The following is a 25,183-nucleotide window of genomic DNA, read 5'->3' as shown; positions in this document are numbered from 1 at the left end:
GATATCACAGACTTTATTTTATGCTTGATGTTTAAACACAGGCCCGAAGTTAAAAGGAGTTCCTGAAGTCATCTGAACTACAGTATTATCTAAGTATTAAATGTCAACTTTCAGTAGAGAAATATACTTAGTATGCCAAATCAGATGGCCACTACGGAAGATGTACACAATTTCAGCATGTTCAAAACTGGCAAGTTTTGCTTGGACAATGACAGACTGCAAACAAAAAATGATGTTTCAAGGAAAAACAAATGAATGCTCTAACTTACTATAATAAAAATGTTATGACTGTGGAGGTACCAACCATATCAATATAGAAAGTTTAAAAACTAGAAGGAGAGAGAGAAAACTCCTACTTCCACCATCCCAACATAATTGTGATAATCAGTTTAGATTTCCCCTCCTTTTCGTTTTCCACATGCATATTTTTTGCATAGTTTTAAATCACAACTAAAAAGGAATGCAGTTGAAAATTTCATTTGCATAATTTTCATACTGTTGAATATGCTGGTTTCTTCCTATTATTCACTACTATAAATAAAATTGCAGTTAATCTTTGAATATTCTAGTTTATTTCTTTAGGAGAGAATCCCAGGAATGGGATTTGTAGGCTCAGAGGCATAAACATTTTTATGACTACTGAAACATCTTGCCAAAATCTTTTCAGAAAGATCATTACTAATTTACAATGCCATAAGCACACAGAAGACCATCAGTTTCCTCACACCTTCATTGGCTCTCCATGCCACAACAGAAGTGGTAATAGTTGGCAATTAGTGAGTTGTGGTTTTCTTTGCCATTTTTATTTAAATCTCCTGATATTCAATTTTTTAAAATACTAGTTGGGTTTCCTTTTTGAATTGTACATTTAGGTACATTAAAAACCCACCTACTTATTAAATATTCCCCTATCTGTGGCTTGTATTTTATCTTACTTTTTCTCTGAAGAATGAGAAAATCTTCTATCTCACATAAGACGACTGGAGAAAAGAGGTTGCAAGCTCAGTGGCTTTAGCAGCTCAGTGTGCAGGACCTGGAGCTTTCCAGCTTTCAGCTCTGCCATCCTAGGCTTTTGCTGGCCTGTCCCTCTGATACCGTTTTGTTTCCTGATCTCAAGATGGGGCTGTACATCTGGCTGCCACATGCAGACAATAATGCCCAATGAATCGAGTCTTTGCCCAGACTGCTAAGTCTTTCTATGAGTATGAACGTGTGTGTGAATTTTTTTCTCTCTAGATTTCAGAATTAATAGTATAACACCTATACAATGTACATTGCATTCTCTTATAATTTTAAAAGTGCCTCCACATTTGGGGTTTATAATTCCTTTTTAAAATCAAATGTATTTAAAAACTCATATTAATGTAGCACATAATACAAAATGGTGCACAAAACAAAAACTTACAAATCAAGGATTTAGCATAAAGTAAACATCCACGTTACCATTACATCAGGAAAAAAAAAACTGCCAAAACCCTGAAAGTCTCTAAAATTGGGCCCCCCAAAACATTCCTGTTGTTCTACCTACCCAAAATAACCAGTATTGTAACAATTACAGTGACTTCTTTTCTTTATTATCACCTATCTTATCTACACATGCATTCTTAGCACTATAATATTGCTTGGCTATTTTTCAAACTTTATTTAGATAGAATCATTTTGTATTTGCATCCACTGTCTTTCATTCCTCATGGTGTGGTGAAATTCAGCCACCCTGTTAATTCCTGCTGTAGTTTCTTCCTTTACGTTGCAGTATAGTACTCCTTCATATAAATGTACTGTCACTTATTTATTTATTCTACTGTTAACAGAAGCTTGGATTATCTCTAGATGTTGGCTGTAACAAATAATGCCATGCCCATTCCTTTACATATTTGTTGATGCTCATGGTACACCATGCATTTCTCTACAGTATATAAAGATGAATAAAAATGGTGGGTTGTAAAATACATATATCTACAACTTGAGTAGATAATGTCAAAATGGCTGCACCGATTTGTCCTGCTATCATCATGGAATGAGAGCTTGGAATTTCTCATAGGCTTGTCAACAGTTGGTATTATCTGCCTATTCTGCTTTAGCCATTCTGGTTGGTGTATGATGCTTTCTGTGGTGTTAATTTTGCATTTCCTTGGTTACTAAGATTGAGCATCTTGTCACATGTTTATTGGATACCTAATAACTTCTTTTGTGAAATGTCTGTGTTCTCCTGCACATTTTCAAAAATCAATTTTCTTTGGGGTGCCTGGATGGCTCAGTCATTAAGCATCTGCCTTCGGCTCAGGTCACGGTCCCAGAATCCTGGGATTGAGCCCCACATCAGGCTCCCTGCTCGGCAGGAAGCCTGCTTCTCTCTCCCCGACTCCCCCTGCTTGTGTTCCCTCTCTCGCTATGTTTCTGTCAAATAAATAAATAAAATCTTTTTAAAAAATCGATTTTTTCATGATGATCTGTAAGTATTCTTCATAAAAAGCCCCCTGTTCACTATATGTATATGATCTACATTTTCCCACTCTGTCTTGCCTTTTCATTCTCTTCATGGTGTTTTTGATGAACAAAGATTCCTAATTTTACACAAGCAAATCAATCTTTCTTTTGTGGTTAGGCTTCCTCTCGTTTCCTATTTAACATGTCTTTCCCTATTCTGAGTTTGTTCAATGCTTAAAAACCTCAAGGATGCTTCTGCTTTCCCTATTACTTGGGCCTGAAATATCCTATCTTTTGGGAAGCAGAAGACTCAACAAAAATTAAAATAAGACTAATGGAGGGCTCATCTATAAAAATATTATGCATTTGAAAATTACAGTATCAGTAAATATGTTACAGTTTAAAGGTTAAGCGAAACTATCTGGAAGTGGCTCATGACACGTCTCTAAACCTGGACTGACAAAATAAAAGTTATTATACAGATTATGTATAAAAAATTTGTTTTAAACAAGGGTCTTTGGAGATTGGTTGCTGGCTGAAATATTTTGTCACCAGAGAGCTTATCTCCATGTGATTAAATTCTCTGAAATTTGTTGATACTTTTTTTGTGGCCCAGCATGTGATCAATTTTTAGTTTTATGGACACAAAGAACATTTTTTTTTTTTTAATACAAAGAACACATGGGACGCCTCAGTGGCTCAGTCAGTTAAGTGACTGCCTTCGGCTCAGGTCATGATCCCAGGGTCCTGTGTGTGCGAATTTTTTTCTCTCTAGATTTAGAAATTAATAGTATAACTCCTATACAATGTACATTACATCCTCTTACAATTTTAAAAGCGCCCCCACATTTGGGGTTTATAATTCCTTTTTAAAATCAAATGTATTTAGGGCACCTGGGTGGCTCAGCTGGTTAAGCGACTGCCTTCGGCTCAGGTCATGATCCTGGAGTCCCGGGATCGAGTCCCACATCAGGCTCTCTGCTCAGCAGGGAGTCTGCTTCTCCCTCTGACCCTCTTCCCTCTCGTGCTCTCTATCTCTCATTCTCTCTCTCTCTCAAATAAATAAAATCTTTAAAAAAAATCAAATCAAATCAATGTATTTATTTAAAAACTCTTATTAACGTAGCACAATATGCTACATTTACATGTAGCATCGGGTTCCCTGCTCATAGGGGAGCCTGCTTCTCCCTCTGCCTCTGCCCCTCCTCCCTGCTCATGCTCTGACAAATAAATAAATAAAATCTTAAAAAAAAAAAAGAACACAGATACTGGAAAGAATATTTACTCTGTACTTTAAGTGTAGATGACCACACTCTTACGTCAAGAAGGGGGACGATGCAGACGTTAGCTATAGCTACCGCAAGGGGCTATTACCCTCTGATTCACTCTACTTCTATGGTCCTGCCTTTTGGGGACCCAAAACAAAGTGACAGGAGCACACTGGACCCTCCCAATTCTTTGTGGGCCCTGAACTCTGACCTCTCTATCCCCTTAGGTCTCTGAGGCTGTCCTATTCCACTGAGGAAGTGGCAAATACCACCTGAGGAAAAGCAGTCATAAATGCTGGGCTCACCCTCTTCAAGGCTCTGTTCTCCATCATTTCCTGGATCTTGAGCCAGGTATTCTTCATTATCTTATTAGTTCTCAAATGCTTTCAAGCAGATTTTAAAAATATTTTGCCTAGCATTTGTAGGTGTCTTCAGCAGAAGGGTTGGTCCCAATGACCAGGTCTGCTATTATCACAGCACAAGACTAATTGTCTTGCTTGTCTTTTTTTAAACCTCAATTTTAATTTCATTTATGGAAGGTTTCATTATTCAAAAACTCTATGTATCACCTTAAGATCAGAAGCAAGATTTTCCAAAATGTTTTATATGATACTAATTATGAAAGATGCTTTTTCATGAGAAAAAAAATGAAGGGTTCTATTATGCAATAACTTTGTGTAACCATATGTTATATACTAAGTTTAATGATTCACAAAATAGATTAGCATTTTAAAGGCTCCAGTAAGTCCTACAGTGAAGAAACCTGTTTAGTTTTATTTAACGCAAGCCTTACCAAACATAGATAAATCCTTCTTTTCATACAGTTCCAAGAAACATATCTTGAAAAGTATAGATTAGAAATCATTCTCATAACGTTTTAATATTTTTTCCTCTAAATTTCTCTGGGAATTTAGACTGTTTAATCTTTTCATTCATAAAGAGTATATCTGGGTATAATAATGAGTTTAAACTATTTTTCCAAACTACTAAACCAAAATGGCACCATTGTTGAAAATGAGCTAACATATATTATCTGACTCTTCCTCACAAAAATAGCATTTCTAAAATACCCATGACAGATCATTTTAGGGAAAATTTATACTAAGAAACACGTTAAACCCATGTATGCTCTAAGTATTTCAGAGAAATAACTGCTTCCAGTGGGGTATCTGAATTAAGTGACATAAAAGGTCTATTCAGTTAAGTCTAAATTCTGTTAAAAAGCAGTTATAATACACACGCCATTTAGAATACAATCCAAACAAGTAAAGTTAAGTAGAATTACACGTAGTATAGGTAAATATGCATGTATGAGTATGAACCAATGAAGAATCAGGACATCCAATCTTGATGTGTTATGAGATGTTGAGGTGTGTACCCTAAGAAGCAGGATTTATCTCTGTGTATACATAATAATGGAAACAGACTTTTAAACAACTCACTCAAGGAGCACCTGAGTGGCTCAGTCGGTTAAGCGTCTGCCTCTGGGTCAGGTTGTGATCTCAGGGTCCTGGGATCGAGCCCCATGTCCGGCTCCCCACTCAGCAGGTCAGCGGGGAGGCTCCTTATCTCTCTCCCTCCCCCCGACTCATGCTCTCTCTCTCAATAAATAAAACCTTTAAGCACTTAAAATATTTTAATACTTACTTGAATTTTAAGTTTTAATAGAAACTGATGTTCACTAATCATGATTATTAACACTATTAACACTAAACACATTAAAGTAGTTGCCTATGATGGGGGGTTGAGGAAGGGCATGGGAATGGAAGAGCAAGGTATAAAAAGGATTAATGCACAGCATACTGAGATGCTTTATATAAACCAATGATGATGATGATGTGCCATGATCTGAGGAGTGTGATTATGCAGCCCTCTAAACATGAGGGTCACGATAGGGAGAGGAGGCTTATAAAAAAAAAAAAAAAAAAACCGAATGAAAAAAAAAGGAACAGGGTTATATGCAGAAGGTCAAATTAGAATGATGACAAAGTCTGAGTTTCAAATTACCAAAGGGAACACAGAAAAACCAAGCAGCAGAGACAAAGTCTAGATTTACAGTTGCATGGCAGATAAGAAAAAAACAGTAAGGTGTGGAAAGTACAAGAAAAAAAAAATGAGAATTGAAACACTTGCTTGACAGGAGGAAGAACCATGTTCACGACATGCCAGAAGGAGGAAAAAAAGTAAAGGCAAGGGGAAAACACATTAGAAATCTTCGAAGAGTTAAACTCCATGAAATAAAACTAATTTTGGAAACAAACCAAGAGTTAGTTACAATTAACATAAAATGAAATAGAAATTTTTGCTTCTAGTCTTAACTAGGCTAGGAAGCAGAAGGCAAAGTAAGATGGACAGTACTGGGGGAGTAAAAACATATGGGAAAATTTAACACAAAAAGTATGTATATGGGCATGCAGATAACTAAAATGGAGTTGAAATAAACTATAAATATTTGGAAATACACATACAAGTATAGCAGCCTACTGTATAACTGTTAAGACAGTTACGAATTTTCCACAATTAATTATGTTAAAAAGGATCCTACAATGGATCTCATAAAATTAATTCCATTCAAAGAGCAATTAATACGTGGCAGACATAATTAGGCATCTATCCTACTTTAGGTCACTATATTTTAAAACTTGTCTCAGCAATATCTGTTTCTTTCTCATCATCTTAAATTAAGTTATTCAATCATCTTTACAATTTTCTTGAGGCAGAAGCTCCTTACATTTTTATAGAATGAATGGGCTGAATACATGCAATTGTGAATTTTTCCTAGAAGTGATCTGTGTTCCAAAGTCTCCAGGAACACACAATATCTAAAATCAGGGAGGAAATTCCTGCCCTTGTTTTCAGATACAATGATGACAACTGTATTTATCACAGATTAAAAGACCAAGACCACTTAATGTGATGATAATCCAAAGGAATACAGTTATTCTTATAACTCTTTGACATACATGCCATATTTTTGTCATGTTCAGTTCATAGTGTATCTTTGCCAGCACTTCAAGGTTGGGCAGACATATTTACAACATGTGTTTAAACTTGCTAGTCATCTTTGGAAAGGACCCCAAAGTAAAAAACAAAACAAAAACAAAACCAATTTGGCTATAACTGTGACAAAATGGGAATGTTTTACATGTGGCCACCAAAACAGATCCTTTGAAGACAAACTTCTCAACAAAATCTTTGTAGCTCTAGAAGTAGGCCCACCATTTCTTTGTATTGCAACCTCTCTAAAAACATTTCATACTATTATAAGATGTATCAGTCTGCTAACAATCTAACTTTGGTGAGAATAGATGATACAGAAAGCTTCCCCTTAAGAAACTGACTTGATGTAAAAACTGTATGAAGGCAATTTCATCTTTAGCAAAGAACAATATCTGCTATAAAGGAGGCACTCAAGGCCAAGGCATAAAGAACAGAGCAGGGCTGTTATTAAAAAATGTTAAGTACTAGTAAAAGTACCCCTCAGAAGAAAATTAAGTCTACAAGGGGACATGTCTACTCTGGTCATATACCCATTTTTTTCTCTTCATTTGGTAAAAGGCCTTATTTGAGGGACAATATTCCTTTTATCTCAGATAGTATAGATGCCTACGAAGTAAAACAGGAGTAATTCACGCACCCACAGGGCTGCTCCCGGCTCCATTTGGCACTGTGAGGTCTGAAGTGCTCAACATCCCACCTAAAAATTTGAGAGAGAGAAAAGAGAGGGCAAAAAATGAACATGAATTGGTTCTCCTTATCTGAATGAAGTAACCTGCACTCCTTTCCTAAAAAACAAAAATAAAAACTAGCCTAGACTGAATTTGGCATTACTGTGTAATATGATGTAGTTAAATGTATATATAAAAGCTCACCTATCAAGCTCTGGATGCAAATGCCTTTCTGTATCAATATCAAATAGTACATATTAATAAGAATGGGGACAGTGCTAATGGAGTACTATTAAATCTAGGACTTAAAGGAGAGGAGACACTGCATTACAAAGAGTAAAGCCGTAAATGCACTGCACATTTCTGAATTCATGAACTCTAACTCCAAGCAGGTACATCTATTCTCTGTATTTCTGACATGAGTAACTCACACTCGAACTTTTAAATCAGGTACATCTATTCTCTGTATTTCTGACATGAGTAACTCACACTCGAACTTTTAAATCTTTGCTCATGATATTCTAATTAAATTTTCTGCCTATCAAAGTATGGCTCTCCCATGATAAGGAAAGTTATAGACAGCAGATTCTGTATATCATTCCACTGTGCCCGAGAGGATATTAGAACGCCACAGTAAATCCTCAAAAATATTCTTTAAAATGGAGCCAATTATGTAGCAGTGACTCTTGCTCATCAAAGACAGAACATTAAAGGGTAGCAAAATAAGAAACTGCTTATGTTAACAATTCTTTTCCTTAAAGAACCAGAAGAGAGGCCACTACGTACCTGCACTGCCAGTACTTGGTGGTCTCTGAGGGACTCCAGGGGATACATTTCTGTGTAATGTGGCTTGAGGCGGAGACAGCATGCTTGAATCTGCTAATGTCGAGCTGGCAGCCAAAGATGGGGACACAAGTGAACTCCCTGGGTTACTGTAGGACAAAGCATTAGGGCTGGTCACAGGAACTGTGACAGACATTGAGAAGTTTTGAGGTGGCAAACCAGGCTGTAAATAAAGAACAAGAGAGAGAAAACTGTTAGTTTCATTTTCATCTATATTAAATGTAATAACTTATGAACTTTAATTTGATAAGGTAACTCCAGTTATTAAAAGTAGAGGATGGGGATAGTTTCTTACTAAATCAATTGGCAGATTTAAGTTGCTTTCTTTACAATTATATTTGAACATGATTATGTTGACATAACCTTTTCAATTTCCATTTTTATATATGAATACATATATACTACTATAATGTATAAATATATATATATATTTCAAATATTCTTGGAGATGAAAATTAGATGTCAGAACCTGATTATTAGTGTTGTCAGATTTAGACATTACAAAATATACCATTGTTACCAAGTAAGCATAAAATTAGCACTCTTAATAATCCAAACCAGTTTAGTAACATTACATTTCTATTGAGAGATTACAAATATAACAAAAGGGGAAAAATATGTACACATATTATAAATATAATACACCAAATGTGGGACAATATAAGTAAGCCCTAGTTTGATTTAATTGACTGACATTCTTAATGGACAAAACTTAAAAAAAAAAATCAAGTCATATATACACAACACAATGCAAAGAAACCATCTAAACAATAAAATTAACCACTGACAACTTATTTTTAAATTGTATGAAGATTAAATTACAATTATAAATGCTATCTTACTTCCCTCCTAAATATTCTACACCCCCTTAAAATAATATTTGCTATTTCTTCTTGTATTTCCTCCATAGACCACATATAATATATTTAATTAACCATGAAAATAACAGTTCTCTTTATAACAGCTCCATTATAGAGAAAGAAAAAAGCTTTCCTCTCCCCATATTTTAAAACAGTGATTGCAAAGAGCAGTAACACTGCTAATTCAAAATTGGAAGAATATAGTTTATGTACCCTATTCAATAGTTTATTTCAGAAAGAAAATTATTCATTAGCTGATATAAAACAATGGATATATGATAAAATTTTTTTCAAAGGTAAAGCAATTTTATTTACACAATATTATGCAGCTTAACATTTACTACAAAGTCACCAACATCCATGTGAGGTCAGAAGGGATTTTATTTTGTTTGCTATTGTGTTTTTTAAAGAATTATAAAGGTATTAGCACAGAAATACTTCCTTAAATCTATATTTTTCATGAGCTTCTTATAGTAAAGTACTCCTTTGGAGAGATAATCCATGAAGCATACTTCAAGGCATAGTTTTTAAGAGAATTAACTCCGACAATGAGATAAATATCAGCAGTGGAACCAATTTGTTCCATGAAGCCTACAATACAGATACAGCCATTAGAAAATCAGATGCAGAATAGCTGTTTTAAGCAGCTCTTGCCAATGAGCTTCCCGTGAGAACTCTTTGAAGAACTATCAAAGAAGCATGAACTCAAAAAAGTACTGGTTTTCATGACGGTTAGATGTATGAGCATAAGAAAATTTTAAACCAACTATTTGTTTTACAACCAGTTTAAGAACACTGCGTCCTTAAATTAGTATCAAGCCAAGGCTCTCTTCCTCAATACCTATAGTAAAAGAAAAGAAAAGGAGTTTGGAGGTATTTTGCCAAATAGTTTTGGGACATTTACAAAGAACAAAGAGTAAGCTACTACTATTACAGCAACTATACAAAATAATTAAAAATAATTCTGAAATACCAAATTTTCTAATAAATCTAACCATTTTATATTTTATAGTCTCACGATCTGTTTACGTACATGTAAATTTTTTAAAAGTCATGAGAGGGAAAGGGAAATCTTATACGCACCCTATATATTTACAATCATGGAAATTTAGAACTAGAAGGGACCTTAAAAATTATGTAAGCCAACTCATTCACTTTACAGATGAAAAAATTGGAATCCAGGAGGGGTTTATGCACCCTATCCAAAGGTACAGGAGATCTTAGATTAGGATGTTTTCTCTTCACTTCCATGTTAAAGACACTGAACATGTATTATTATAAGACTGCAACAAATTTATTTTGAAGTTCTATAAAACAACAACAACAACAAAAAAACTAATGAAATTTTTTCCCCTTCTACTTATTGGTATCATCACCCACTGTGAAAATAAACAAGAAGTGTAGCCAATCTCTTCATGCACAAGATAAAAGCACAAACCATACTTTAGTACTCACTGCGATTTTATGATTCCGCATCATATTATCAAATTCCTCATTAATTTTTTTATATTTTTCTTCTGTATGTGGAGTTAGCACATAGGAAGTATCAGGGTCTGGGCTGTCGCACCCTCTGTGTTCCTTCTTGTTCAGAGCCTATATAATGAAGTTAACAAAAAGGATCAACAAATAAAAAGTAGAGGTAAAGTAAAAGTACTTACAGGGCCTCGTTTGAAAATAAAATCACTATCTTCATTTAGTTTGCTGAATCTGTCCTCCGAGAGTGGACTGTGCTCAAAGTAATCGTCAGCATCAGGGCTCTCACAACCATTAAGGCCTTTCTTTCTTAAAGTCTGAAATACAATTGGAAAATTCACACACAAATGATACTAACTTGCCATGAGTTTTTTTGTAAAATTTCTTAAGAGAGCACAGACTGAATGAATTATTACAAGAGCCACTGAAATGGTTTTAAATGATCACAAATGTACTCTAATCTTCCAAATGAGGTAAACCTTAGATATAAGCAAAATTAATGCTCCCATCGTACATTAAGAAAAAAAGGAATGTTTACTTGTTTGGATTCTTTCCTCCCAAACTTCCTAGAGAATACTAAATTACTCACAGCTCTGACAGTTACAACCTGAATCTGATAACATCCCGATCAACATATCTGATAGGGCCAATGAGTGTGCAACTGACATAGAAATGTATCAAAATGAGGCTTTGAGAAGCTATCATAGTACATTTACAAAATGAACATTTCAGCAACTTCATCTACTGAAACTGCTTTCTGCCTGAGTTTATCCTAGCCACCAGAAAGAATTAGCATCGTATCTCAATAACTGCATTCCTAATTTGTTCTTAAATACTATCATTTTCCTACATAACTTTGAAGCATAAAAACTCAAATACTTATTTACATAGGACAGTAATGACTCTTTCCTATGTAGAATATACATATTATTAGTGACTTTATTAGTGACACTGAACATGTATTATAAGATTGCAACAAATTATTCTGAAGTTCTATAAAACCAAAAAAAAAAAACTAATGGAATTTTTCCTTCTACTTATTTTTATTTTTAAAATTTGTAATAAAATGGTATTCAGGGGGGCACCTGGGTGGCTCAGTTGGTTAGGCGACTGCCTTCGGCTCAGGTCATGATCCTGGAGTCCCGGGATCGAGTCCCACATCGGGCTCCCTGCTCAGCAGGGAGTCTGCTTCTCCCTCTGACCCTCTTCCCTCTCGTGCTCTCTATCTCTCATTCTCTCTCTCTCAAATAAATAAATAAATAATAAAAAAAATAAAAAAAATAAAATAAAATGGTATTCAGCATGTATCTTTTCCCCCTTTGCTAGCTCTTTCTATAGAGCTCCTTCATGGGTTGATCTAATCCACTGAACTGACTTTCTGGAAAACTTTCTTGAGTGTCATCAAAGTATCTCCTAGACCGTCTGTTCACCTTTTTTTTCTTCTTACTTTGAGGTAAAAATATAATGAACAGTTGGCTTTCTGATTTTTAATTTTTTTCATTAAAATCACCATGAAATGACTTGTCCAATATTTAAAAGAGTAACTTTAAAACCAGGGGCTTGACAATTCTGTGGAATATTATTTCCAGAATGTCTAAATTTTTAAAAACCCTGATGAGTCTTTTTGTAAAGTAGAATTATAGAGTTCAACAGTTTAAATAGCTTTGAGACTTGTTGATTTTCCAGCCAACCACTGAGAAGTTCTAGGAAGTTAAAATCTTCCAAGTAAACTGACAAAGTTTAATTGGGAAACAAAGTTTGATCAATAGATTAGTATTATGTAAGTTTGTTAATAAATGGTTATTTAAATTAGATTTAAGATATACTTTTAAGTAATTGATAATAATCCTGGTATCCTTTAAAATATGATTTACAATAATTATGAATGCTTATTTTATACCTTTTATTCCTTGAAAGAATATAAACACACAATAGGTTAAGATTTGAGAATTTTTTTAGTTTCTCTGAAGTCAAATTATTTTAAAATCACTTTAGTCAATTTGATTTTTTCGTGCTTACAGAATCTTAGGAAATCCTAAGTGCAGATATGTTAACTTCTCAAATTACTTAGCACACACTAGGATCCCACATACAATACCTGAAACCTCCACCATAGCACAATCACTAAACATAAGCATAGAGCAAACACTACATGTACCTCCCCAACATTGGCCCCATGGCCCTACGTTCTATGGATCTAACTAATCACATGAACTTTTATGCGTACTTAGCCATAAAAGGTCCTGTTATTTAGAACTAAGGGATGGAGACATGTATTCTCCCCCGTTCACAGTAGCAAGTTCTGCTTGCCAAAGCTCTGAAAGTTGCTATCAGCAATGAAGATGTTAACACTCAGAATATTGGAACACAATGAACTCTTATAACCTAAACAGCCCTAGAAACAAAACAAATATAGTTAAGTGCCTACACAAAGATTTCATCATGAACTTGACTTATTCTAGCCTGAAGTCTCTAGATATTTTCCCATCATATTCATGTATCTTAAGACTAGGAAATTCACAGTTGTGCTCTTCACTAACAGCAACCACCAAGTATGTGCCTCTTTGAAGTCCTTTTAAATTACTGAAGAAAAAGAATATGGCCTTTTTAAGTAATTACACAAAATTTTTATTCTACAACAATAGGGTTAACCCTACTTGTACTCATGAGGAAGAATAGTGCTCTGGTATCTCCAGCTCTGCAAGCCTTCACTTCAGATGGGGTTCCTGTCATTGTGAGGGAATTTAAGAGGCTCTATCAGCTCTGGAGATAAAAGGCTCATGTACCTCTACTGGATATCCAACTTGTGTCTTATCACCAGAACACGAAGAGTTGTTGTGAGGACCAACTACCATAAAAAGACTTTTTCTGTCATCTTTATCATTACCACATAGCTTAATAGTAAAAGTTTCTCCTGTGTCACAGGTACTAACAAATGGAATGCTGTAATCTATTAACAAGGCTAGGTGAGGCATATAAGAAACAGGCTAGCTTCAGTTTTTTCACATGCTTCAAGTTACCCACAATAAAAACACTTGCTCAATGAAGAAAACACAATCTGAAAGGCTACCATTTTGAGGAATCTGCTTTTAAGTGCATTCATTAAGGGTACCAGCACGGTGCACAGTCTATGGCTATTACCCATGATTATAATGTTCCATTCTGAAGTAAACGGTACTTCAAAAGTACTTTACTCTTGTACATGCAATTGACAGTTTTCAGTGACATTATGGCAAACTTAAGGGGAAAATTCAATTGTGCCAAAACACTTTCAGTTTCAGGGGTATGTATCATGTAAGTTGATTGAAGTTGCTTTTCTTAAATAATTAAGTTATTAATTTAAGCTAACTCGATACAGCCTGTTCTATGTTCTTTTGTACCAGTGTTCCAAACACGTTTAATGATTCCAACTTCAAAGATTAGTTAAATGAAATCCTAAAATGAATGCAGCCACAATTTTCATCAGTGCATTTCTATAAAAGACAGAAATTTTATTTTTGGAGGGTCACCTAAGCACCCTTAAAAAAGAAACATTTCTACTTCTCACAATAAAGTTAAACTGTATTATGATTTTAATGGCTCTTCTTTTTATATTTGGGGCCAATTCGGTCAGGTACTTTCTGCATACTTTAACCTACGGTATAAAATAGAGGTTTTAGTCTTTTTTCCCTAAGAATATCCAAGTCTTTTATACAATAAACTTAAAAAGCAAACATATTTCAAAATGGATTGTGAATTAAAGGTGGCCAATTTTATTTTTTTAATATGTATTTTAATTACCATATAATGTATTATTTGTTTCAGGGGTACAGGTCTGTGATTCATCAGTCTTACACAATTCATAGCACTCACCATAGCACATACCCTCCCCAATGTCCATTACCCAGCCTAAAGGTGGCCAATTTTAAATAGTTTAGCTTACATGCTCTTATCAGCAAAAAATAATGTATTTAAACTTTTAGATATGCTTATTCTCCATGGAAATTATATATACACACATATATACAAATATATATAAACAAATACATATATATACAATCACACACGTTACCATAACCTTGTTTTTTAATAAAGAAATCTAGTATTCATTTTTTCACTGTAAATACGTTTAAATATTTAAACTACACAAAGTCTGAAATAAGAACTGATAAAAATCCCAGGGGGCTGGCATTTTCTGGAATTTTGAGATATGCTACAAAGTTTTAGACTCAGAAGTCTATACTGTCCACACCTGACAAGATTGTGTTTTTACTGCCTACAAAGAACTGAAATGTTCTTTAATGTATGCTCAATTTTATAACTGTCAAATTCCATTCCAAACAAATAGAATCACAATACTTAGAAGCAAAACTATGGAATTAAAAGTACTCAAAAGGTATATATGCATGTTTTTTTAAATGCACAAGAAGCTAATTAATCAATCTATAATATCATCACCCACCTTAAATCTCATTTCTGTCAAGCAATGAGCAGTAAATGCTCCATAAATACTGCATGAATGGATAATCAGATCTAGCACAAGACAGGACTACTTGTAAAATAAAGGAATAACATGTTTTAAGTTCCAAGGAACTTAAACTAAATAGAATTTTTTTATATAAGGAAAGTTCTCCTTTTCCTCATTTTTAATAATCATTGCTAATTTTGAAAGATACTTTGTATTCTTCCTAGACACTTCGAAAATGCATAAAAACACTTAATTTTTTTAAACTGAAAAATTCAGAGAAAAGGGCGTCAAAATTTATTAAACTCAACAATTATGAAATGAATACTAGTAATTCTAACCAAATCAAAACAGACTAGAACCAGAACCTATAGATCTCCCTCAATCACACAACTCTCTCTTCTCCCCTCTCCAGGAAATACTATCCTACCTCTGTGATGACAAAACTTTCTGGATTTTCTTTATAGGTTTAATACATATATACATATCTCTAAATATATTATTTGGTTTACTTTTAAATATTATGTGAATGGAGTATACACAATGTGTTATTTTGTCTTATCTCTTTTATACATTATATAAGATTCATCCTTAGGGTTGCAAACAGTTCATTTGTTCATTTTCACTTAATATTGTACTACATTGTATAGGGGAAAAAACTTTATTTATTGTACTGCAGATAGACATTGCTTCAATTTTTTGGCCATTATTAAAATGAAAATGGTGCTATCCACATTTTTGCAGACATACACTACTCCGTATCTGCACATGCTTCTCTAAGGTATATTTTTGGGAATAGAATTGCTGAGTTCAAAAAATATGTGGATCTTATCTGTCTTATATGAGATAATGTCAAACCATTTTTTTTAAAGTACAGTTGACCTTTGAACAACACAGGTTTAAACTGTGCAGACCTACCCAGATTTTTTTTCAATAAATATAGTATTATACTATAAATGTATTTTTTCTTCCTTCTGATTTTCTTAATAACATTTTCTCTTCTTCAGTTGACTTTAATGTCAGGATACAGTATATAATACATATAACATATAAAATGTGTGTTGTTTATATTATTGGTAAAGCTTCTGGTCAGCAGCTAAGTTTCGAGGGAGTCAAAAGTCAAACATGGATTTTCAACTGCACAGGGTGCTGTTTTCCCAACTGTGGAGTTGTTCAAGGGTCAACTATAATTGCACTGAAGTACATTTCTACCTGCAATGAGGAGTTGATTTGCATTCCTCTGATTAAGGAAATGAAGCACATTTCATACCTACTGGCTGTCTGAATTTTCTTCTAAGTGCCTGTTCAAGTTTTCTATTGACTTGTTCAACTTTCTTATTGCTTTATTGTCATTTTTTAAATTTGAAATCAACATAAGTCCTTTGTTAATTTTATGCATTATAAAAATATTTTTTCATTCTGTGGCTTTAAAAAAAGAACACTTGCCTTCATAAAAACAGGTTCTTAATTTTAACAAAGTCAAATTTACCATTTTTTTCCTTTATAGTTTTTATGTCTTCTTTAAGAAATCCTTCCCTACCTCAAAATCATGAAGATAGTCTCCTATATCATCTAAAAAGCTTTCAATTTTGCCTTTTGCATTTAAGTCTATAATCTTCCTGGAGATAGATTTTATGCAATATATGAGGTAGGTTCCCTTAATGGTTTTCTTATATATCCAATTGTCCCAGGACAATTAAAGAGTCTCTTCTTCCCATTTATGCACATGGTTCTGTTTCTGAGCTATTACTCCACTGCTATGTTTGGCAATTGGTATTTGTGCCATTGTCATAGTATCTTCATTACTACAGCTTTAAAATTAGTTGCAATATATTGTAAAGCAAACCCTCTCACACTATTACTCTTCAGGGTGTCTTCTTTTCCCCCTCAATTTCCTTTTATTCAGAATCAGTTGCTGAATTCTTAAAAAAGACAAAAAAATCCTTGGGATTTTGACTGGCAATTGCCTCTATAAAGATTATTTTTTTGTAGCACAGATGTATAAATATTAGGCGTTCCATTCCACGATGGGATAATTCTGTTAAATCAACCCTGCATTCCTGAGAGCAATCCAACTTAGTCATGATGTACTGTCCCTTTTATATACTGCTGAATTTAATTTCTGTATTAGTTAGCATAAATAACATGAGATGCTTTAACAAACAAAAATTGCAGGGGTTTAACCCAATGAAGTTTCTTACTCCTACAAAGCCACATGAGGATGTTTGTTATCTCAGAGAGACTTGCATGAGATTATTCAGAGCCCAGATTAACTTATCTTGTGCTTCCACACACAAGACCTCAAGAGTTCCCATCTGGATTCTCTGTACCTGGCTAGCAAACAGGGAAGAGAGAGTACGAGGATCATGTGGGAAGTATTTCACAGATCAGGTCTGGAAGCAGCATGTGTCACTTCTACTCAAATTCCATTGGCCAATTTAGTCTCAACGGCCACTCCCAAAGGGAGGCTGACAGAATCTATATGCGTGCCCAAGCAGTACAGAAAATGGATCAAAGTGAAAATAAGTGTCTCCACTAAAAAAGATGTGAACTCAAAGAAGTGAACTAGTATTTTGTTTAGGAGTTTTGCATTTATGTTCAGTGAGGCTGACTTCTGATCCTTCTTAGAACTCTCCTTGCTGGTTTTGCTATCAAGGTTAGGCTAGCTCATATAATGGTAGAAAAGAGTGTTCCTTCTTTTTCTATTCTCTGAAAGAGTTTAGAAATATTGGCATTATTTCTTCCTTAAAAATCTATTAGTTCTTGCTTATGAAGCCATCTGAATTTGGAGTTCTCTGTGGTAGACTTGACAATAAGACTATTCTCTATAGTTTCATGATTCCATTTTATTAAATTGTATTTTTCTGAAAATTTGTCCACTGAGTCAAAACTTTTGAGGCACAACAGGATCCTGAGATTTTATGTGTACAAAAAAGTATATTAAGATAGCTGATGAAAAAAAAAATTAAATGGTATCTTTGTAACCTAGTTCACCTCCTACCTTTACAGAGGAGAATATGAAGCCTAGGAGAGACCCAAGTACTATCCCTTCATCCCTACCACATCACACAGACCTTCTGATGTCCAGTTTAGTGCCCTTTTCACTACACTGTTCTACTTCAGCTGGTTCAACGGACTGCATTAATCAGTCAACAAATGGAAGGGAGAATGCAGAGAGGCTTGTGATCAGGAACCATTTCAACCTTGGTAAAACCACACATTTCTTTTGCAGGTAGTTGTAGGCATTGCCTTCAGGCTCCTTCTCCAGATCCTCCATAATCTTATTCCTATCTTCCTCAGTAAGAAGTGTGTGGTGTTCAAGCTATGGCTTCTTTGAATTTTAAGGCGTTATCCAATTCTATGTTACTCCTAGGTTTGATTGCAAAGATCCCAGCAAATGGCAGTGATACTTCTGCCCTCAACCCAGAGCAAAACCAACAGTTTTAGGGGGCCCTAACTCACAGAAACTAGATATTGGGCAACCGAGTAGCCTCAACTTACCAAGAGGGATAATGTAATTCTTTTGTAAATCTTCACACCTAAGTATTTTTGATGAACTTGATTCTCGGTGCACTGTGAAGTCAGGAAAGTGTATCTTCAAAAGTCTTGGCTCTTGGTTTTCATCATCCTTTCTTACTGTGTGTTTTAATTGTACAAATGACTGAATTTTTGCCTTCCTTTTTTCCAACAAAACTTACTGAGAGCTCCTACTAGGTTCTGATGTTCACTGATGAAATAGACATGGGTCACTATCCACATGAAGCTTGTGAAGGTCATTTTATCTTCCCATGAAGACTGCTTTCTTATGATGAAAGTCTGACTTGGGTTTTGGACCCCTTCTTCAAAAGTCTGAGGTGGCTTAGTTGCAAAACTGATATACAGGTTGAGGTGGGGAGGAGCAAGATGGCGGAGGAGTAGAAGACCTGGATTTCCTCTGGTCTCAGGAATTCAGCTGGATAGGGATCAAACCATTCTGAACACCTACGAACTAAACAGGAGATGGAAGAAAAGAACAGCAACAACCCTGAACAGAAAAGCGACCACCTTCCGGAAGGCAGGACGTGTAGAGAAGTGAATCGAAGGGGATATTTGGGAGGAGAGAGGGCGGGGGAAGGAGCCTCCCTCGGCCACTCCTCGCACGTGATAGAGCAGCGGAGCACAAAATCGGAACTTTAAGAAGTCTGCTCCGCTGAGGGACATCGCTCCAGTGGCTAAGCGGGGGGTGGAACCCTCACTGGGACAGTGTGGTCTCAGGACCCTCGGGGTCACAGAAAGACCGGGGGTGCCCGAGTGCGGCAGAGCTCCCAGGTATCGGAGCGGGGAAGCCAGCGGCAGACAAAGAGCCGAGGAGCACAGTCTCAGCTCAGGGTTGCCATAAACCGTGATCAGCAGCGCAGTCAGGCTACTACTCATCCAGCAGGGACCCAACAAGCGGCAGATCTGGGGAAACTCCCCTTCCTCCCCGGGAGGAGTGGCACAGGAGCGCACCGGAGGGATCTGTTGGGTTTGAAGACTCCACACGGGGTTGGGTGCCAGAGATAAAAACGCTCAGTCACAGGCGGGTGAGCATGGAGTGTGGCCAGAGACCAGGGAGACGGGAGTGACGGACTGCTTTTCTCTGGGGGCACACTGAGGAGCGGTGCCCCGAGTTCTCGGCTCCTCCCGGGCGGAGACTGGGAGGCCGCCATTTTCACTCTTGTCCTCCAAAGCTGTACGGAAAGCTTGCAGGGAACAAAAGCTCCCGAGAGCAAACCCAAGCGGACTACTAAGCCCAGACAGGTAAGGGCGGGGCAATTCTGCCTCCGGCAAACACATTTGGGAACCACAGCAACAGGCCTCTCCCACAGATCAGCAAGAATAGCCAGCCAAGACCAAGTTTACGGATCAATGAGAACGGCAGAACTCCAGGACTAGGGGAATACTGCACAGAGAATTCATGGCTTTTGACCCATGATTCTTTAGTCTTTCACAGTTAATTTTTTTAATTTTTTAATTTTTCTTTTTCCCCTTTTCAACCAACATCTTATCAATCCTTTTAAAAAAATCTTTTTTCACTTTTAGAGTCATGTTCTATGCCTTCATAGTAGTTACCCATATTTTTGGTATATATAAGTTGTTCTCTCTTTAAAATTTTGGGATACAAGTTTCTTCTAACAGATCAAAATATACCCTAAAACTCTAGTGTACGGCTTTGTTCTAGTCTAGTGCCTGATCACATTCTCTCCTTTTCTTTTTTTTAATCCTCTTCTTTCTTTTTTCAACCAACTTATCAATTCCTTTTATAAAATCTTTTATAATTTTCATCTTTACAGTCATGTTCCATCCCTTCATCGTATTAACCCTTATTTTTGTACAAATATAAGTTTTTCTTTCTTTAAAACTTTGGGAGGCACTTTCTTCTAACAGACCAAAATATGCCCCAAATCTAGTGTGTGGCACTGATCTATGCACCAGCCAATCATACTTGATCAATTCTGTTTTGTTTTTATCTTTCTTTCCTTTTTTTTATTCTTCTTTCTTTCTCTTTCTTTTCCCCTGGTTTCAGGTCTTTTCTGATTTGTTTAGTGTATATTTTCTGGGGACATTGTTACCCTGTTAGCATTTTGTTCTCTCATTCATCTATTCTCCTCTGGACAAAATGAAAAGACAGAAAAAATTACCTCAACAAAAAGAACAAGAGGCAGTACCGACTACCAGGGACCTAATCAATACAGACATTAGTAAGATGTTGGAACTAGAAGTCACAGTGAAGATTTTAAAGATACTAGCTGGACTTGAAAAAAGCATGGAAGTTATGAGAGAAACCCTTTCTGGAGAAATAAAAGAACTAAAATCTAATCAAGCTGAAATCAAAAAGGCTATTAATGAGGTGCAATAAAAAATGGGGGCGCTAACTGCTAGGATAAATGAGGCAGAAGAAAGAGTTAGTGATACAGAAGACCAAATGATGGAAAATAAAGAAGCTGAGAAAAAGAGATAAACAACTACTGGATCACGTGGGCAGAATTCGAGAGATAAATGATACCATTAGACGAAACAACATTAGAATAATTGGGATCCCAGAAGAAGAAAGAGAGGGGCAGAAGGTATACTGGAGCAAATTAGAGCAGAGAACTTCCCTAATTTGGGAAAGGAAACAGGCATCAAAATCCAGGAGGCACAGAGAACCCCTCTCAAAATCAATAAAATAAGTCAACACCCTGACATCTAATAATAAAACTTACGAATCTCAGAGACAAAGAGAAAATCCTGAAAGCAGCTTGGGAGAAGAGATATGTAACCTACAATGGTAGAAACATTCGATTGGCAACAGACCTATCCACAGAGACCTGGCAGGCCAGAAAGGCCTGGCATGATATCTTCAGAGCACTAAATGAGAAAAATATGCAGCAAGAATACCAGCTAGGCTGTCATTGAAAATAGAAGGAGAGAGAAAAAGCTTCCAGAACAAACAAAAACTAAAGGAATTTGCAAACACAAAACCAGCCCTACAAGAAATATTGAAAGGGGTCCTCTAAGCAAAGAGAGAGCCTAAAAGCAGCATACACCAGAAAGGAACACAGACAATATACAGTAACAGTCACCTTACAGGCAATACAATGGCACTAAATTCATACCTTTCAATACTTATCCTGAATATAAATGGGCTAAATGCTCCAATCAAGACACAGGCTATCACACTGGATTAAAAAAACAAGACCCATCGATATGCTGTCTGCAAGAGACTCATTTTAGACCCAAAGACACCCCCACATTGAAAGTGAGGGGGTGGAAAACCATTTACCATGCTAATGGACACCAAAAGAAAGCTGGGGTGGCAATCCTTATATCAGACAAACTAGATTTTAAACCAAACACTGTAATAAGAGATGAGGAAGGACACTATATCCTACTTAAAGGGTCTCTCCAACAAGAAGATCTAACAATTGTAAATATCTATGCCCCTAACATGGGAGCAGCCAATTATATAAGGCAATTAATAACAAAAGCAAAGAAACACACTGACAATGATAATAGTGGGGGACTTAACAGCCCATTGACTGAAATGGACAGATCATCTAAGCAAAAGATCAACAAGGAAATAAAGACTTTAAATGACACACTGGACCAAATGGACTTCAAAGATATATTCAGAACATTCCATCCCAAAGCAACAGAATACACATTCTTCTCTAGTGCCCATGGAACATTCTCCAGAATTGATCACATCCTAGGTCACAAATCAGGTCTCAACCAGTACCAAAAGACTGGGATCATTCCCTGCATATTTTCAGACCACAATACTTTGAAACCAGAACTCAATCACAAGAGGAAAGTCGGAAGGAACTCAAATACATGGAGGCTAAAGAGCATCCTACTAAAGAATGAATGGGTCAACCAGGAAGGTAAACAGGAATTTAAAAAATTCATGGAAACAAATGAAAATGAAAACACAACTGTTCAAAATCTTTGGGATACAGCAATGGCAGTCCTAAGAAGAAAGTATATAGCAATACAAGTCTTTCTCAAGAAACAAGAAAGGTCTCCAATACACAACCTAACCCTACACCTAAAGGAGCTGGAGAAAGAACAGCAAATAAAGCCGAAACCCAGCAGGAGAAGGGAAATAATAAAGATCAGAGCAGAAATCAATGAAATAGAAACCAAAAGAACAGTAGAACACATCAACGAAACTAGGAGCTGGTTCTCTGAAAGAATGAACAAGATTGATAAACCCCTGGCCAGACTTATCAAAAAGAAAAGAGAAATGACCTAAATCAACAAAATCATGCATGAAAGAGGAGAGATCACAACCAAAACCAAAGAAATACAAACAATTATAAGAATATATTATGAGCAACTATATGCCAGCAAATTAGATAACCTGAAAGAAATGGATGCATTCCTAGAGATGTATCAGCTACCAAAACTGAACCAGTATGAAATAGAAAACCTGAACAGACCTATAACCACTAAGGAAATTGAAGCAGTCATCAGAAATCTCCCAACAAACAAAAGGCTAGGGCCAGATGGCTTCCTAGGGAAATTCTACCAAACATTTAAAGAAGAATTAATACCTATCCTTTTGAAACTGTTCCAAAAAATAGAAATGAAAGGAAAACTTCCAAACTCGTTTTATGAGGCCACCATTACCTTGATCCCCAAACCAAAGACCCCATCAAAAAGGAGAATTACAGACCAATATCCTTGATGAACATGGATGCAGAAATTCTCACCAAAATACTAGCCAGTAGGATCCAACAGTACATTAAAAGGATTATTCACCATGACCAAGTGGGATTTATCCCTGGACTGCAAGGTTGGTTCAACATCCACACATAAATCAATGTGATACATTAATAAAAGAAAGAACAAGAACCATATGATCCTCTCAGTAGATGCAGAAAAACCATTTGACAAAGTACAGCATCCTTTCTTGATCAAAACTCTTCAGAGTACAGGGATAGAGGGTACATACCTCAATATCATAAAAGCCATCAATGAAAAACCCACAGCGAACATCATTCTCAATGAGGAAAAACTGAGAGGTCAGGAACTTGGCAGGGATGTCCACTATCACCACTGCTAGTGAACACAGTATTAGAAGTCCTAGCCACAGCAATCAGACAACAAAAAGAAATCAAAGGCATCTGAATCGGCAAAGAAGAAGTCAAACTCTCACTCTTTGCAGATGATATGATACTTTATGTGGAAAACCCAAAAGACTCCACCCCAAAACTGCTAGAACTCATACAGGAATTCAGTAAAGTGGCAGGATATATAATCAATGCCCAGAAATCAGTGGCATTCCTATACACCAACAACAAGACAGAAGAGAGAGAAAGTAAGGAGTCAATCCCATTTACAATTGCACCCAAAACCATAAGCTACCTAGGAATAAATCTAACCAAAGAGGCAAAGGATCTGTACTCAGAAAACTATAAAATACTCATGGAAGAAATTGAGGAAGACACAAAGAAATGGAAAAATGTTCCATGCTCATGGATTGGAAGAACAAATATTGTGAAGATGTCAATGCTACCTAGAGCAATCTACACATTCAATACAATCCCCATCAAAATACCATCCACTTTTTTCAAGAACTGGAACAAATAATCCTAAAATTTGTATGAAACTAGGAAAGACCCTGAATAGCCAGAGGAATGTTGAAAAAGAAAAGCAAAGTTGGCGGCATCACAATTCCAGACTTCCAGCTTTATTACAAAGCTGTCATCATCAAGACAGTATGGTACTGGCACAAAAACAGACACATAGATCAGTGGAACAGAACAGAGAGCCCAGAAATGGACCCTCAACTCTATGGTCAACTCATCTTCGACAAAGCAGGAAAGAATGTCCAGTGGAAAAAAGTCTCTTCAACAAATGGTGTTGGGAAAATTGGACAGCCACATGCAGAAGAATGAAACTGGACCATTTCCTTACACTACACACAAAAACAGACTCCAAATGGTTGAAAGACCTAAATGTGAGACAGGAGTCCATCAGAATCCTAAAGGAGAACACAGGCAGCAACCTCTTCGACTTCAGCCGCAGCAACTTCTTCCTAGAAACATCGCCAAAGGCAAGGGAAGCAAGGGCAAAAATGAACTATTGGGACTTCATCAAAATAAAAAGTTTTGCATAGCAAAGGAAACAGTCCACAAAACCAAAAGACAACCGACAGAATGGGAGAAGATATTTGCAAATGACATATCAGATAAAGGCTAATATCCAAAATCTATAATGAACTTCTTAAAGTCCACACCCAAAGAACAAATAATGCAATCAAGAAATGAGCAGAAGACATGAACAGACATTTTTTTCAAAGAAGACATCCAAATGGCCAACAGACACATGAAAAAGTGCTCCACATCGCTCGGCATCAGGGAAATCCAAATCTAAACCTCCATGAGATACCACCTCACACCAGTCAGAATGGCTAAAACTAACAAGTCAGGAAATGACAGATGTTGGCGGGGATGTGGAGAAAGGGGAACCCTCCTACACTGTTGGTGGGAATGCAAGCTGGTGCAGCCACTCTGGAAAACAATATGGAGGTTCCTCAAAAAGTTGAGAATAGAGCTACCATACGATCCAGCAATTGCACTACTGGGTATTTACCACAAAGATACAAATGTAGGGATCTGAAGGGGCATGTGCACCCCGATGTTTATAGCAGCAATGTCCACAATAGCCAAACTGTGGAAAGAGCCAAGATGT

At 36.2% G+C, this 25,183-nt stretch overlaps 1 protein-coding gene across 11 annotated transcripts in view; it reads right to left on the bottom strand.

Annotated features, from left to right (window-relative positions):
- The window catches only part of MEF2A (myocyte enhancer factor 2A), a 173,009-nt gene that overhangs the window by 26,367 nt on the left and 121,459 nt on the right, over positions 1–25,183 (bottom strand). For 6 of the 11 annotated variants that reach the window (XM_073882495.1, XM_073882496.1, XM_073882491.1 and 3 more), the window contains 3 exons: positions 10,510–10,659; positions 8,150–8,369; positions 7,333–7,392 (listed from right to left, as the gene is read on the bottom strand). In XM_073882495.1, the coding sequence (XP_073738596.1) occupies positions 7,333–7,392; positions 8,150–8,369; positions 10,510–10,659 (430 nt within the window). Of the gene's footprint in view, positions 1–7,332; positions 7,393–8,149; positions 8,370–10,509; positions 10,660–10,724; positions 10,857–25,183 lie in introns of all 11 variants that reach the window. The other 5 variants (XM_073882493.1, XM_025893001.2, XM_073882494.1 and 2 more) reach the window with 3 other exon arrangements.

This window comes from Callorhinus ursinus, unplaced genomic scaffold (assembly GCF_003265705.2).
Source record: "Callorhinus ursinus isolate GAN/ISIS: 27379988/994484 unplaced genomic scaffold, GSC_fseal_2.0 scaffold47, whole genome shotgun sequence".
In the NCBI taxonomy this organism is placed as follows: domain Eukaryota; kingdom Metazoa; phylum Chordata; class Mammalia; order Carnivora; family Otariidae; genus Callorhinus; species Callorhinus ursinus.
The sequence above is the reverse complement of the archived record's forward strand: the minus strand, read 5'-3'. Positions and strand labels throughout refer to the sequence as shown.